Raw genomic sequence first — 15,029 nt, forward strand, 5'->3', positions numbered from 1 at the left:
GGCAGTGTCCGCCGGCCTGTCTGCCCTCACCGCCGCGGCGTGGGGGTGCCCCTCCGTCCGTCCGTCCGTCCGTCTGTCTGTCCGTCTGTCTGTCTGTCCGTCCATCCCCCGGCGGCGCCCGCAGCGCCGGCCCCAGCCGCGGGAGGGCGGAGCGCGGAGGGTGGCGATGCTGCGGGGTCCCTGCCGGGTCCCTGCCTGCCCAACCTGTCGGGGCGGCAGCGGCAGCGAGCCGGGCAGCGCCGCACGCCCCGCCAGCCGGCACCGCCCGGGGCACGGACCCCCTCCCGGGGCGGCGGGGCAGCCGCGGGGGCGGCTCTGCCCCCGGCCCGCCCCGGCACCGCCCCCGCCGCGGGAGCCCCGGCGAATCAGCGGGGCGCTGTCAGGGCGTCAGCGCCGGCGGCTCCGCGCGGCCGGCCCCGAGCGCGTCCCTTATCGCAGACAGGCACCGGGGATCGCATCATTATCATGGGCACTGTTTGCTTTTCGCGGCGCTGCTGTTTGCTTTTCGCTCTCGCCTGGGCCGGCAGGTTGGCGGGAGGCAGCGGGGGCGCAGGTAAGAAGAGGGGGCTCCGCCGCCGGGCTGCCTTCCCCAGGCGCGGGCGGCGCGGAGCCGCGGCCCCGGGGGGACCGCGTCTGTCCGCTCTCCTCTGCCCGCTGTAAGGTGTTCAGGGGGAGGTCGCTGCTCGTAGCGCCGAGGGGTTTGGAAGTTGCGGTGGGGCGGCGTTTTCTCTCGCGTTTGACACAGCCGGAGCCGAGGGATTTCTGCAGGGAGAGATGGGGAAGAAAAGTTACTTTCCTTGAGTGCCTACGAGATAAACCCGTGCTGAGCCGTGGAGACTCCGCAGAGCAAGCGTTGGCTGGGTTATCTTCACAGGTTTTCCTTGTCTGCGCATTAACCCAAGGACCCGGTGTTTTTAACAGTGTATCAGTTTAATAGCTCTGTACTTTGTCTTTGCTTTGGTGTTTAAAAAAAAAAACGAACCAAAAATCGAATACCCCCCAGTCCTCTCTGCTTTGGAATGTTGCAAGCCCGAAGTGATTTTTCAAAGAAATGTATGCAGGTTTTGAAGTTGTGCGAGGAGAAATCTTTTAAGGTGAAGTACGAGCAGGGGCAGGCGTGGGGGGGGGGAGGGAGAGGGGGAGGGTGTGGAAAAAAAAATCCCTGTTCCTCTGACAGAGGAGCTTAAATGTAACAAAATGAACGAAGTCAGCCTAGAAGTTCTTTAAGTCCCAGTAATGCAATGTGAGATGTGGAGCAGAGCTGGGGCTCATACTTTTTTTTGCCCTTTCATTTGACTCATTGGCATTCACGCCTGACTCCCAGGCATCCTCTGGTTGCTGTGAAATGTCCCCCTTGGCTCAATGCAGTTTGAATTTTTGACGGCATTATAAAGAGTCCAGCTGTCACTTTTGCTGTTCTTGATGGGAGATGGGTGCTGGTTTAATAACTCAAAAGTATGAACCAAAGCATTAAAAAAAAAAAACAAACGCGGAGAAAACACCCCAAAAACTTCTTTTCTCTTTGTGCTTGACTGAATCTGTGCCTGATCTGGGTAACACCTAAGCTAATTTACGTAAATCATAGCTAGATCTGAATTGGCTCAGCGGTAAAAATAAACGAATGGACAAGAAAGAAGGCAACAGATTACAGCAGCTCTGCCTTAGTCCGGAGAATTACGACGCTCGGTGTTCTGTTCCCCTCTTTCTTAAAAAAAAAAAAAAAAAAAAAAAAAAAAAATAAAAACAAAAAAAAAACTTAAAAAATAAAAACAAACAAACAAAAAACCTCTAGAACAATAACAATACAGAGTCTGGGCAATGCTGTGTCTGGGATTCCAGAGGTGCCCCGGTCTGCACCTCTCAGAGAAGTTCTCTTCTGTGTGCCATGCTACAATGTCTGCTTATTCTCCCCTCTCTAAATAGCCCCCTCCTGTTCCCGGTGACTTTGAAGGATCCATGTGTTATCACTGGAGATGGCTGAGTGAGCACTTCTGAAACAATTAGCGTTAGGATTTCAAGCTGACAACAAAACCGTTTTCACTTTAGTGCACCTTTTTGGGGATGTGTTAATCTAATTGGCACGAAACCAAGCGCACATGCCTGTCGCTGGATGCCCGCCTGCCTCCCTCCGCAGCACCCCCGTCTCCTCGCTGTTCCTGCCCCTGAAGCTGTGCTCTGTGCTCCGGCTGCCTGCCCGTGTCCTCCCGGGAGCCCCAGGTGCGGCTGCGGCGTGGGGCGGAGGAGCCCCCGGGAGCTGCGGGATTGACCCCGCGGTGCGGGAGCTGCGGTGCCGCTGTGCCCGGGGAGCGGCTGTGGCACTGCGGGGCACCTTAGGGCTGCGAGTGTTCCCACGTTCCCAGCGCACCCCACCCCTGAATAGGTCGGAGATGGGTTTTCCCTCCCCCCTCCCCGTGTTCACTTCATTAACATTCCCACGACTACCAGATCTCGACTCTGTCTCATCCTCCTCCCTCCCCATCCTCTTGAAGTCTGGGAGAGAGAACGAATGCCCGTCACTGAAATGTTTGTAAAGGCTTCCTACTCTGAAAACAAGAAAAGCCGTCTGGGTCCCCCTTTTCAGCGTCAGGCGTCCCCACCCTGCTGGCACCTTTTTCCCCCTAAATGTTAGTCCAAGCAGATGATGTTATTGCAGGTTGCTTTCCTCCACTCTACCTTACCGAGTTTCATATGGTCTTCCATTTATTTATTTTTTTGCTTCTCAGTAAAAAGTATTAATGTGGTTTTGCTGTTCAAATATTTCTTTTTCCCGTTCCCCCACCAGCACAGTTTATTTAAACTAGGGTCTATCTTTATAAATTAAGAAAATCTCTGTGCTAGAACATGCAAGTGGTATTTTTCTCTCCTCTTATATGTAATTTAAGCATTCTCTTGTTTTACTAAGATATGGGTCTCCAGTACCAGACTTAAACAGCAGAAGCTAATTTCTAGTGCCTAAGTATTTCATTCATAGTGCAGAAATGTGAGACCGAGTCCCTCCAGTTCTGTGGAGCAGTGCTTGTAAGTGACTTGAGGAGAATATCACGTTCTCTGGTTTAGTTATTTATCCTCAGATGTTCTCATTTCCAGCATGGCACTGGGAAGGCAGGCAGGCAAAGAGCTTCAAGGGGAGTATCTATCCTTGGTGTTTTGTGGCTCAGGTCTCCTTTCTTATCTGTCCCCTTGGGGTTCCTTCTGTGCTTCCAGATGTTGACGAGTGCGCAGAAGCTACGGATGACTGTCACATCGACGCAATTTGTCAAAACACACCAAAATCCTACAAATGCATCTGCAAGCCGGGCTACAAAGGGGAAGGGAAGCAGTGTGAAGGTAAGGATAGATCGGCTCCTCTCCTGTCTCTTCTCCCCTCCCTTCTTTGATTTGTTTGCTCTTTGAAAGCTTTTGTAAATAGCTGAATTCCTGAAACGATTAATGCAGATTTACAGCTGCTTAACCTCAAATCTGGGTGTTTATTGGCAAGCATCCCCCTGCTGCTTTTGCTAATTGTCCGGCACCGCAAACGTGGTGCCCGCCAGCCTGTTTTTAAGAATGAAATCAAAAAAGGGGATGTGAGGGGATGGCGTTGTCTGCTAGCACCAGCTCCTCCTGGGCACTGGTGGGCCTGCTGCCCCTGGGGCTTGTGCCAAACACACGGTTGTGTCCCGGCCATGGGATGGGATGGGATGGGATGGCCCCTGGCCAGCTCCCCAGCAGAGAGTGGATGGAAAGGACTCAGAATGGTTTTCCCCAGACAAGTTACAGAAGGTATTTTTCTGTACCTGCTCAGACAGGATGCTGGATTCTCTTTGATACTCTACATGTGTCATGATGGTGTATTTCTAGTCCTTGGAACATTATTTTAAAAGGAAGCATTTCAGATTGTTGTGCTTGAAAAAACTTACTTCTCCATGTCCTCACATCAGTCTTGTGATTGAAAAAGACCTAGCAGGTTTTATTAGGCTCTATGGGCACTCATAGTTTGGATTTTATGCACTTCATCTTGTCTATTGAATCTCAGTGGAGAGATTCTCTAGTGAAAAGGACAAATATTGCAATCGCAGCAGAATGCCTTACAAATAAAAGATGCAAGATTGTTACTTTTTCCTACTTGTAGGTACTTAGTAGGTATAATATTTTCCTTCCAAGTCTCTCTCATTCCACAGCAGAATGCAGCTTTTAAAAAAATGTCTATAGCCAGTCCATTGAAAAGATTGAAGACCTAGGAAGTAATTTGGTCTACAAAAACTTGAAACCATGTATTATTTTCCATGGACCTCCAAAATGTTTGTTCAAATGCCCTCCAAAAGCATTTTGTGGCTGTCATATTTTTCTGTTGTGGGCTTAAATTGACGGAGACAAATTTTGATTGTCCACCTTTTGGTGCTCTAGCATCTGTGAGCTGCTGTTCCTCTGGAAGCTGCATTTTCTGTCTTGCAAACAGGATAATCATTTGCACCAGTTCTTCCTTTATTCATCCCTTCCAGGGAAAGAGCTCTGAGATAATGTACTCGAGTCCACAGCTGTGGAGGTTACAGCATTCCCAGCATTAGCACTTCTTGTATTGGTTTTCTATATTAAAAAATTCCTTATGTTTTAACTATTCGTATTTTAGTTGTTGAGCTCTGTTTAGTGGTAGATGTGGCTTATATTCTTGCTTGTCTAATACACATATATCTCTGCCTGACTCGCCTTGGCTCAGTTAAAAAAACCCAAAAAATCCCAAACTCAGTAAGTAGTAAAAAGCAAGAGTGATCCTTGTAATGATGTACAGAATAATGGAACATCTGTGTCTGATATCAAACTCATATCTAATAGGATTTAGTGTCTGACAAGCCTGATAAGTAAACTGGGGTAGACTGCAAAGCTGCTTTTATGTTCAGCATTAGTCAGGTAATGCAAGCTGGTGTTACTGTGCATGATATATAACTTTTTTTTTTTTACAATATTATGTCAACAGTTGTAAAGATTTTGCATTGGTTCCGTTCTTAAATTGGTAATTGATAGCAAATTTTGGTAGAAGCAGGAAGCTTCAGAAAGGATCAGTGGCAGGGCAGGTCTAAGATCTGCCTCGGGCCTGCTGTACATGGAGAGTGGGTTTATTTTGCATCTTGAGTTTTAGTATTCAAAACCTATGGAAATAAACAGACTAGCTTAATTGATTGGTATTTAGTATTCTGTCACAAGACACCCTCAGCTGTTAGAAGTTACCTTATAAGATAAAACTGACTATTAACAAAGATGAAATCCACTGGATAGTTTTTGTTGTGCTAAAACCAAAACAGGATCATTAAATAATTCTTGTCTTCATTTCAAGGCCCAGTCTTTTTAACTGGGCTTTTCAAAATAAGCCTTTTGATCAGTGAAACTAGTTGTCTATGAGAAAAATATTTTGTACAGATAATGAGCCTCTTTAGCTAAGTTTGTAGCAACTAGTGTTGCTTCATGTGTGGAAAACATTGATTATATCATAACTAACTCACTTATAGCCCAGGCTCTCTCATACAACCAGGTTTTACTAAAGTAGTACAATTGTCATTCATACAGTACAGTGAGCTTAAAGACATTATGCTGTCAAATTCATTCTGATAAATTTTAGTGAGCTGCCAGTTTAGGTTGTATTGAGGCATTGCAATTAATTTAGAAATGTGCATGTTTGTTTATTTTAAATGGTAGTCTTAAATATTGCTTTTGTTCACTGAAAATCCATTCTAGAGCAATGGAGAGAGTATGGGAAGTAACATTTTTTGGATGATTCTGAGGAGCATATATTTGTACAAATGTGTCCAGTATACCAATATGTATTTGTCTAATCTTGTGTATTTATTTATAGTTTTTCTAAACAATGGGATCCTTAGGCCAATGCAGTAAATGTGGAGCCCAGCCACTTTGCTCAGGGTTTGCTGCTGTGAGCTGATGGGTGGGGAGAAATACATACGACACAAATATTCCTTTAAGGACATGTGGAGAACTCTAGCAGCAATTAAATGGAAATGAAACATTTTCCTCACAGTCTGTTAAGTTTCTTCAGTAGGGAATTTCTTTCTGAACTTAGATTTTCTCTCAAAATGTCTTTTGGCTTGGGTTTCTCCAGAGTTTACGAAGATTAAGGATGACTTTTCAGTTCACAGATCTTTTTCTTCATTTTTTCCTCTGGCTAACTTTCTTGCCTGAACCACTTGACCTGTTTCTTTCCACAGAGTGCAGTTGTTTCTCTAGACAGAAGAGTTCCTCATTCTTCTTGTGTCCTGTCTTCTGCTTCTCTCTGTAGATTTCAGTTGCCCTTTTTTCTTTCTTTAACCAGGTGTCTGTTACGCTTTGTGAAGCCTCATGGTCAGCATTGGTATGATGTTTTCCCATATCATGTAATGTATCAATGTCCCTTGAACACAAATTCTCTAGCTGGCATTTTCATAGGACAGAATAATATGTCCAACCCAGATAACCTTTAAAAACTAACTCTCTATTTCTAATCAATATACAAAATCCATTTATTCACAATTAATTAATTTACTTGCCCTGGCACACCTGCTATTACCTAAGAAGTCTTCCCTGTTGTGATTTTAGTCAGGATCTCAAATGCAGTGGGCTGGATTCAGCTGCAGGCATGATCTTTCATGATCCATAGGACTTTGTCCTTACCTTCTCAACATTGAATTTTGGCTTCCCCACAGGTTGATATCTCAACAAAATTGTGTCAAAGCAATGGAAATTCCAGAAAGTTCAAAAGGATTCCAGGTCCTGGGGTTCCTTATCCCCTGACAGAGCATTCCTCGTCTCCAATGCAATGTTGTGTGTTTGCAGTTGTAGGATATTCTGTCACTGAACAATGTAGGAAGGGGTTTACCTCTCAAACCGAGCTGTTTGGGGCTTTTAACCCATGACTACTTCAAATTCTCATGCCATTAATGGTTAAAATACTCTGTATAGTTGCTGGTTGATGTTTACCTATGGACATTTTATATCCAGTTAGTGTTAAGTTTATTTTATAGGTTGATTTTTTTTTCCTTAGGCTACATTTTCTTCTCAGTGGGACTGTAATTTCAGTAAGTTGCTCTAGCTGCTGTTTTTTTCCTTTTGTAATATACCTTACATGTAGAACCCTTAAGACATGTTTATTGGGACCTGTTGCTTCTGAATTGTTACACTCTACTCTGTGCTTTCCCATACTGACTGAGATTTTTCTCTTGGAGCATTTTTTCTACTGTCTTTCATAGTATTTTCATACTTCTGCTTCAGTTCTTTTAATTATTCATCTCATACCATTGTTACAATGTTTCTTGACCTTTCTGTGCAGAAGAGAAGTGCTCACAGCTTTCAGCTGGACTTTCTTTTTTTTTTAATTCTCCTGTGAAGCTTCATAATGTTGTTGATGGATTTCTTACTGAGGGCAACACACACATACCATGACAAGAGTCTGCCCTGAGAGGGTGGTTTTCAGATTTCACGTTGGAAATTTGTGCTATACCAGCAGCAGTTCTGCTTGACTGCTGGGTGAGTGGGATTGTGCAGTTCTAGGGATTTAAGTTGGTCACATGTTCATGTATTTGTAGTATTTTTCTTAATGTAGATGATCATTCTAGATAAATAGGCAGGTGATGGTGATAATCTGCAATGAGTGCCTTTATTTTTGATTGCCCCAATGTCAGCATCTCACTGGGTTTAAGCATTGAACAATCTTAAGAGAAACCATTCCTGCTCTGTCACAGGTATACTGAGCTTCTGCATACGTCCATTTGGAAAAACAGACCAATTGTCCCTTCTGACCAGTCCTCATCATCCTCACTGGGTTTGGGGATGTGAGGCTAAGTTTCTACATGCACCTGTTTGTTAGATCTGTTTTTAATGGATTTTAAACAATCTTAGCAATTTAAAATAATAATGATTGACTCTCCAGGCTTGACTTTATACTCCTCTTATAATTTTAATCTTGTTGACCTCTTTTATCTTTCATTTACTTAAGAAGCTCATTCATGGTCTCACTCATTGGGTTTTCATTTTATTATGGTCTGTTGTGTTCTTCTCATGCTCTTCAAAAGTGAATCAAATATTGTGACAGGGCTGCTCTGAATCAATAAACCTGGAAACACAGGACTTTGCAGACTTCTCATTTCCCAGCTCCCAATCCAGTATCTCATATAAGAGCCTCCTTTTGTCTGCAGGGATAAGTAAGTAAAGTGCTTCTGGATATCCTTTAAGTGGAACAATGATCCCATTTGTTTTAAGAGGTCTGTGATGTCCCATCAAATCCACTCTCAGTGATTCTTTCTTTAGTGAGTCATCTTCAGCAAGGATCTCCTGGGAGAGCTGGGACACTGCTGGGTTTGGTTTCTGAAACTCTGGCATCTTGATGCTTGCCCAACTCTAGTGAGCTTAGACTTGTTCTGTCTGTCTCTGCAGAATGAAAGCGACAAGATGTTTTTCCAATTTCTAAGATTGTTTAAAATCCATTAAAAACAGATCTAACAGGTGCATGTAGAAACTTAGCCTCACATCCCCAAACCCACTGAGGATGACGAGGACTGGTCAGAAGGGACAATTGGTCTGTGTTTCCAAATGGACATATGCAGAAGCTCAGTATACTGTGATAGAGCAGGAATGGTTTCTCTTGAGATTGTTCCATGCTTAAACCCAGTGAGGTGCTGACATTGGGGCAATCAAAAATAAAGGCACTCATTGCAGATTATCACCATCACCTGCCTGTTTATCTAGAACGATCATCTACATTAAGAAAAACACTACAAATAAATGAACAAGGCAGCTTAAGTAACTTCTTCCTGATTGATGATTCTTCCAGTTGCAGTAAAAGGTGAATTAAAACTTTCAAGGACTCCCTTCATCTCCTTGAATGAGGTCTGCAGTGGATATTAGGTGCTGAAGCTGCTGTGCTTTCTGGATTACAGTGCCTTGACAGATGGTGTGACACATGTCATGTGTGGAAGTTCGTGTCACCCTCCCCTAAGGCCGTGCTCCAGATGAGACCTGGTGCTCCAAGCCTGTGCTGCTGGCTTTGGGAGATTGGCTTGCAGCAGCCCATCTGAGCACAGAGCAGCCACCTCCAAATTTTATGGGGATTTCTGTTCCAGGGTCAAATCTTCCTTGGATGAGCCTCTGTGCTGATTTCACTGAGAACAGCTTTCACAATGAGGCAGTATATGTTGGCAAAAAATGAAGGAGAGAGAATATAAGCTAGCTTCTTTGATTTGAGCTGGTAACTGCTTTTTTTATTTCCTCTTTCTCTTATTGGGTAGATTGATGCATTTTATTTGGTTTAGGCTGATAAAAGTGTTCACAGAACTGAATTTCTGGGGCTTTCTATATCTCTGCTCTTTTCTTTCTCCTTTTTGTGTTTTAATTGTCTGGTACTATTTAACACTCAGTTCTGACTTGTGAGTTTTCTAACTTGCATCAGGGGATGAATTTTTGTGGGGGATGGAGAAGTGAAGAAATAGCTGCAAGTAAGAAAATACTCCTGAGTATTCTGTATTAAATCAGAATTTTATTACAGCCTAAGTGAATTAACAGCTTATGATAACTTGTTTCTTTTTCCTCCTTCATGCTGCTTTCTGTTCAGTGAATAGGGCTTTTGTCTTGGTCAGAGTTGAGCCTTGATTTTATTTATTTATTTATTTATTTATTTATTTATTCAAATTGCTTTAGTTTCCCAACTTTGTTCAGTAGTTCACCCACTAAAACCAGAATATCCCTTTTCTGGGATGGCATGCCCTGTTTAACTGCTCCCAGGGCCATCAGTCCCCATGTGTCACGAACTCCATTGTTTTCTCCTCTCCCTTTTCTTCCCTACCCTGTTCTACCTCTCAGAGCTGCTTTTTGACAGCCCATAATGCTGCTTCAGTGAACAGCTCCCCCGGTGGTCCACTTTGGAAATCTTCCATTTTGACTTAGAAAAAGAACATTCACTCCAACTTCTTTTTTCTCTCCAGAATGCTTCTTGGGTACAAATATCACTATATTTTGCATAAAGAAATGCAATCCCATATGAAACATGGGCCTCATTCTTCAACAGCATTACATGTAATTCTCAATTTGGAAAAAAGGAGTTTTTTTTCCAAGGACCCTTCTCTAAATAGTTGATAAGCTCCCTGTCTGCTGGATGGTCTATGGGTACTCTGGGAACTTATACATAAAATGTCATCAGCCTCAACAGTTGCTAAGCTGCAGAAACCAGGTCAGCTTCCTGGAGTGATGTAAACTTGGTATTTAGAAGGAGCTTCTTTCCACCCAGATACACAATGTAGATTAACTGCCAGGAAAATTATAATGGAATGAAGCAGCATAAATGAAATGTACTAAGCTCAATAGGTCTGTCCTTCTTTTGTCTTAATTCTTTTTTGCATCTGCCAGATACTACTCAGTTTTCCTTGTTTTCCCACCTGTCACCTTTACTTCTGGTGGAGTCCCTTTTCCTTGCAGTCTTGGTTATGTTATCTTGTGTACTCTGTTATTCTTTTAGCCTTGTCATTTCCCTACTGCAAATCCTACTTCTCTTTTGTTCTTTTCTCATGTATTTTCAATTATTTCATTTAGCTTTCCTTCCCCTGTCCTCTCAGTGGCTTGCTGCAGTTACAGCAGCATTATTCTGAGAGCCAGTGTCCCACAGCAAGACATCTGGGCCAGGAGAACTGGCAGCTCTAAGTGCCCCTTACTGAACCTTTCCCTTGAGTTTTGTCTTTAAGTCAAAACAGCTCTGCCAGATCTCAGATTTCCCCTTTTTCTTTTTTTTTCTCCCTTTTCTGCACCTCTTTCCTGGCCCCCATCAGCAACTCAGAGCTCACCTGTCCCTCAGCACATTCCCTGCTGTTTCCACCCCCTGCAGACCCTCAGTGGCTGGAAAAAACATCTTTGCCTGGCTGATTGCCATCATTTGTTAGCTCCTCTTTGCTTATGGGCACTTTCTTCATGTGTGTCTTCACTGCACTGCTGAAATACACATTCTTTGATCTGAGGCTGATGCAGGACATGGTCAGGGAGCCTCTGCTGGGATGATGGCAGAGGAGGAGTTAGGGAATGTCACCTTCTGCTGCTCCCTTGCCCAGAAAAGCTGCACTAATGCTGCTTCTGTCTCCTCTGGCATTTGATCCAAGTAGCATCCTCTCTGTTCATCAGCATCCATGCTGGCAGGACACTGTGGAGTGATGGGAATCATGGATGGTGAGGAAGAGGATGGTGGATACAGCCCCTGTACCCATGGTACCAGTCCCAGGCTGTTCTAGCCCAGGATAGCTCTGAGCCTTAAATTTGGCCAACCTCAGGCAGTCCTGGAGTGGAGGATGTATGGCAGGAATTTGTAGGGAAAACATGCATGAAATCTGGTGACAAAAGGAGTGGTACTCCCTCTACACTGATTTAGGAAGTTCCTTTTCCTTGATGGTGCTCTTTTTTTTTTTTTTTGCACAAGAGTAATTGATGTGGGGCTATTCTGTGAAGAATATCACTGAAATAATACCCCCAAAATGCCCTGTAAGCATTTCTGCACTGAAAAGTTGATGAACTGGGATACAGAGGCTGAGACTGGTGGCAGGGAGAAAGTGGTGGTGAATAAGGTGAATAGATATCCTAAGCTGGTTTAGTTTCTGGAGCCACTGTGGTGTGAAACTCAGCATGAGGTTGAAAAAAAAACACCTACCAAGAAGGACATTTTGGAAACTTCAGCTGCCTAAATTTCAGCAGATGCTTGTTGAGCTTTGATTTTATTATATTCTTTGGGGAGGGGAAGGGGTTAATGAATTTTTAGATGGCTAATGTTTTTTGTGGTAAATTTTCAGCTGTAATTTGACCATCTAATTCTGTCCTGAGAAATCTCTTGGAAGGTAACTCCCTGACACCTTATTGGAAACAAAATCTGAGAGTATTAAATCTGTTGAAGCAGTTGAGGGAGATTTTTTTTAAACATAGCAAAGCAGTGATATAATATATAATCCCTTTAGAAAAAAGCTACATTCCTGGGTTTTTCCTTAGTTTGTTTTAGCATATATATATATATATTTGTTTTAAATTTCAACTGAAAAAAATGATCTGCTTATACCTTGCAAGAAAAAACGTAGTTCATACATAAAAGTTTGGCAGAGTTATAAGAAACTGAAGATAGGGTCTGGCAGACCCCCTTGAAATTTCGAGACTTTTCTACACATTTAAGATGCTGAGCAAAAGGAATACCCTTACATTGCAGTTGGAATAATTTTTTTGTTCAAGTGCCATGGATCACCAGTGTACTCAAGCATGTGCTAAATCTTAAGAAACTGTTACCTTTTTAAGTAATTATGTTTGAGTGCTTTATTACATTGAAGCTTCTGCCTTGTTTTATGTTGCAGTGCTGCTTTCTGGAGCCTGTAGAAGGCCGCAGTTTTTCTTTCAGTGACCAAGGAATTTAAAAAAAAAAAACTGCATCATTTAAAAAGGCAATTTAAGACCTTGATCTTGCATATGCTTTAGACCTAAACTTAGTGGTTTGTTTGGTGCTGTAGGACCCATAGACAACTTAACCAAATTCAAGACCATGTTTTCACAGCTATTGACAATGTTTTATAGTACAGCCATCAAAGAATCAGAAATATGATAATAGAGAACTTTCAGATTATTCTGATTCTTACAATAAAAATTTTAAGCAGATGAGCTGTTATCTCAGGGAATATAAAAGCCAAATTTCATTTATTATCTCAGGGTGAGGTTGCTGACCTTCATACTGCCCTTCCCATACCTTAATCTGCATGAATTACTGTCAGTCCTTACATTTAACATCATGCTCAGAGAGCATTAAAAATGTAACCAAGGGAAAAAAAAAAAACCAAGAGCAATGCATAATACCACTTTAGTCATTATTAATGTTGCTGGAGGGAATGGTGCTGCTGAAGGAGGTGCTTCAAACAAGGGGAATCTCTAGAGAAATGGGAATTTTCTGGACATATCATTGCTGAAAATACTACAGGATGCTACTGCTGTGCACTCTAGTTCTTGCTGTTGTAAGAGGGGAACTGCACTGAAGTGCCTCTGTTCTGATTTCATTATCTGGAGGCAGAGGTCACATGCAGAACTTTCAGTTTCCCTGTTATGGTAGAAAAGGGGTTGAAGTAAGTGGGGTATTTGCTTTGCTGAATAAGTAGGCTAGGTAAGGCATATCTAAATAGTTTGGCAGCACATGCATTGAAGGAATTTGATATCTGGCTTCATATCTCTAGAGATGTCTGTGTCTCTACCGAGGAGAGTTGTGTCTTTATTCTGTTTGCACATCTCTGTTTGCAGAACTTTGTTGGAAGAAGATTCCATAAAACCTGTGACTTGGAGACATGCCAACGTTTTTCTCTAACTACAAAGCCCCAGAGTCCAACTTTATTTAGAAATTTCCATTTTTTCCTGGTGTATTCCAACTTGTCTAAAGATGCATGTGATCAAAGCTCCTCTTTGCATCTTCTTCCCCTTGTCCACCACTTTTCTCTTAGAGCAGCCCAGTTCTTGCAGAATGGTGGAGTTCACCTGATCTTTAGTGCAGGTTTTGGTACAGCATCCTCTGCAAAGGCGGGTGCTCTGAACAGTTCACTCCTGCTCCTGATTTGGGATTTTCCATGGGGTTTTCCCCAGGGCTCTGGTGGTGGCATGGGCCCACTGTGCTGCAGAACTGACCCAAAGCCCTGAGGGAGGCTGGCTGCATTATTCAGCTACTAGAGGGGCAGACACAAGTGCAACCCTCTGGCTTTTGCTTGGCTCGAATTCCTAAGGAAATGATTTTACCTCTATTCAGATGGGAGTGTGCACAGGTATTGAGACTGCAAGAAACAAATGAGGGAAGGAGGGCTGCCAGGATTTCTCTGACCTGGGACTGTTTTGCTGGAAGAGTGAACCAGGGAATGGGTGTAAGAGAGGAATAGACAACCTCAGGCTGTTGTCTGGAAATAAAAACCTGAATACTAAAATGCTTTGGTTGGATATAATCTGTTTCATTAGAGATAGAATGTTTCACTTTGTGAAAATGGCAGCAGCTTGTTCTGTATACACACAGTTTTACATTTAAGGAGATTATGTCTTCATAATGAAAGAACCTTTATAATACAGTTTTCTCAAAAGCTTTAACAGTGGAAACAAGCCCATCAAGTTGTTTATAGTATGATTGTTTACTAGGAAGATAATTTTTTGTGGTACAGGTAAACTCTAAGGTGTTGTCACTGAAGTTTTGTATTAACAATCACATCTAGGTGTATATTAAATGTATTTCTTTTCTTGATCCTTCTGGCACTTAATACCTTTCACTGTTTGTTTTGAATTTTTTTTAAAATCCTTTTCTTGAGGGAAGTGCAAGAACTACATTTTAAAAAAATACCTGTTGACTGCATCACATGTGGTCTTCCAGGGCAAAACCAAAAGCTTCAGCTTTTATTATAACTAGGAAATACACAGAAATCTGTTCAGGGTAGCAACAGCAGTGTCATTAATTTTCTAGTACAGCTTAATGATACATTTTACCTTGAGTTAATACAGAAGTTTCCAATGCACATTTCTGAGTTCTTTCACTGGACTTTGCTGCACAAAACCAAAAAAGAGTTACTAGAAAAGAGCTACCAGAATATGTTCTTGTACTTGTTAGGCTGAAAGGACGGTGATGTCCATGAATATCAATGTTATGATAAGGTACTAGTCATAATTTTGAGCTGTTTTTAAGACAAGTGTTCTGGTGGTCTGTATGGAAGGCAACAGAGAGATGCTGTAGCCTGCTCCACAGCAACAGTCTTTATTCTTAGTAGGGTAACATGGCCTGAGTTAGCCAGAGTCTGGACTCTAGGGCTGGGGGTACATTATTTGGAAGGTTTGGCATGTTTCCTTAATGCTGCAATTTGCTGAGGAAAGCCCCAGTGTTTGTAGCTGTGAGAGCACCTCAGTGGTCCTGTCTGCACACAGCATTTTCTGTCTGATGGAAAGGACAACCTGTTGTCTTTAAAAATGTGTTTTATTTGGGTGCTTTGGGGGAGTTCTGCAGCATCCAAAAGGCAGGTGAAAGGTTTGGTTTATTTGGGTGCTTTGGGAGA

The 15,029-nt window shown here is 42.8% G+C and overlaps 1 protein-coding gene across 3 annotated transcripts in view; it reads left to right on the forward strand.

Annotated features, from left to right (window-relative positions):
- The first annotated feature begins 431 nt into the window (after positions 1 to 431).
- Positions 432 to 15,029, forward strand: part of SCUBE1 (signal peptide, CUB domain and EGF like domain containing 1) — a 193,323-nt gene continuing 178,725 nt past the window's right edge. For all 3 annotated transcript variants that reach the window (XM_021535496.4, XM_085568577.1, XM_085568579.1), the window contains exons 1-2: positions 432 to 553; positions 3,205 to 3,327. In XM_021535496.4, coding sequence (XP_021391171.3) covers positions 466 to 553; positions 3,205 to 3,327 — 211 coding nt within the window. In that variant the 5' untranslated portion in view covers positions 432 to 465. The remainder of the gene's footprint in view (positions 554 to 3,204; positions 3,328 to 15,029) is intronic.

The sequence above is a fragment of the Lonchura striata genome, chromosome 1A (assembly GCF_050655825.1).
Source record: "Lonchura striata isolate lonStrDom1 chromosome 1A, ASM5065582v1, whole genome shotgun sequence".
In the NCBI taxonomy this organism is placed as follows: domain Eukaryota; kingdom Metazoa; phylum Chordata; class Aves; order Passeriformes; family Estrildidae; genus Lonchura; species Lonchura striata.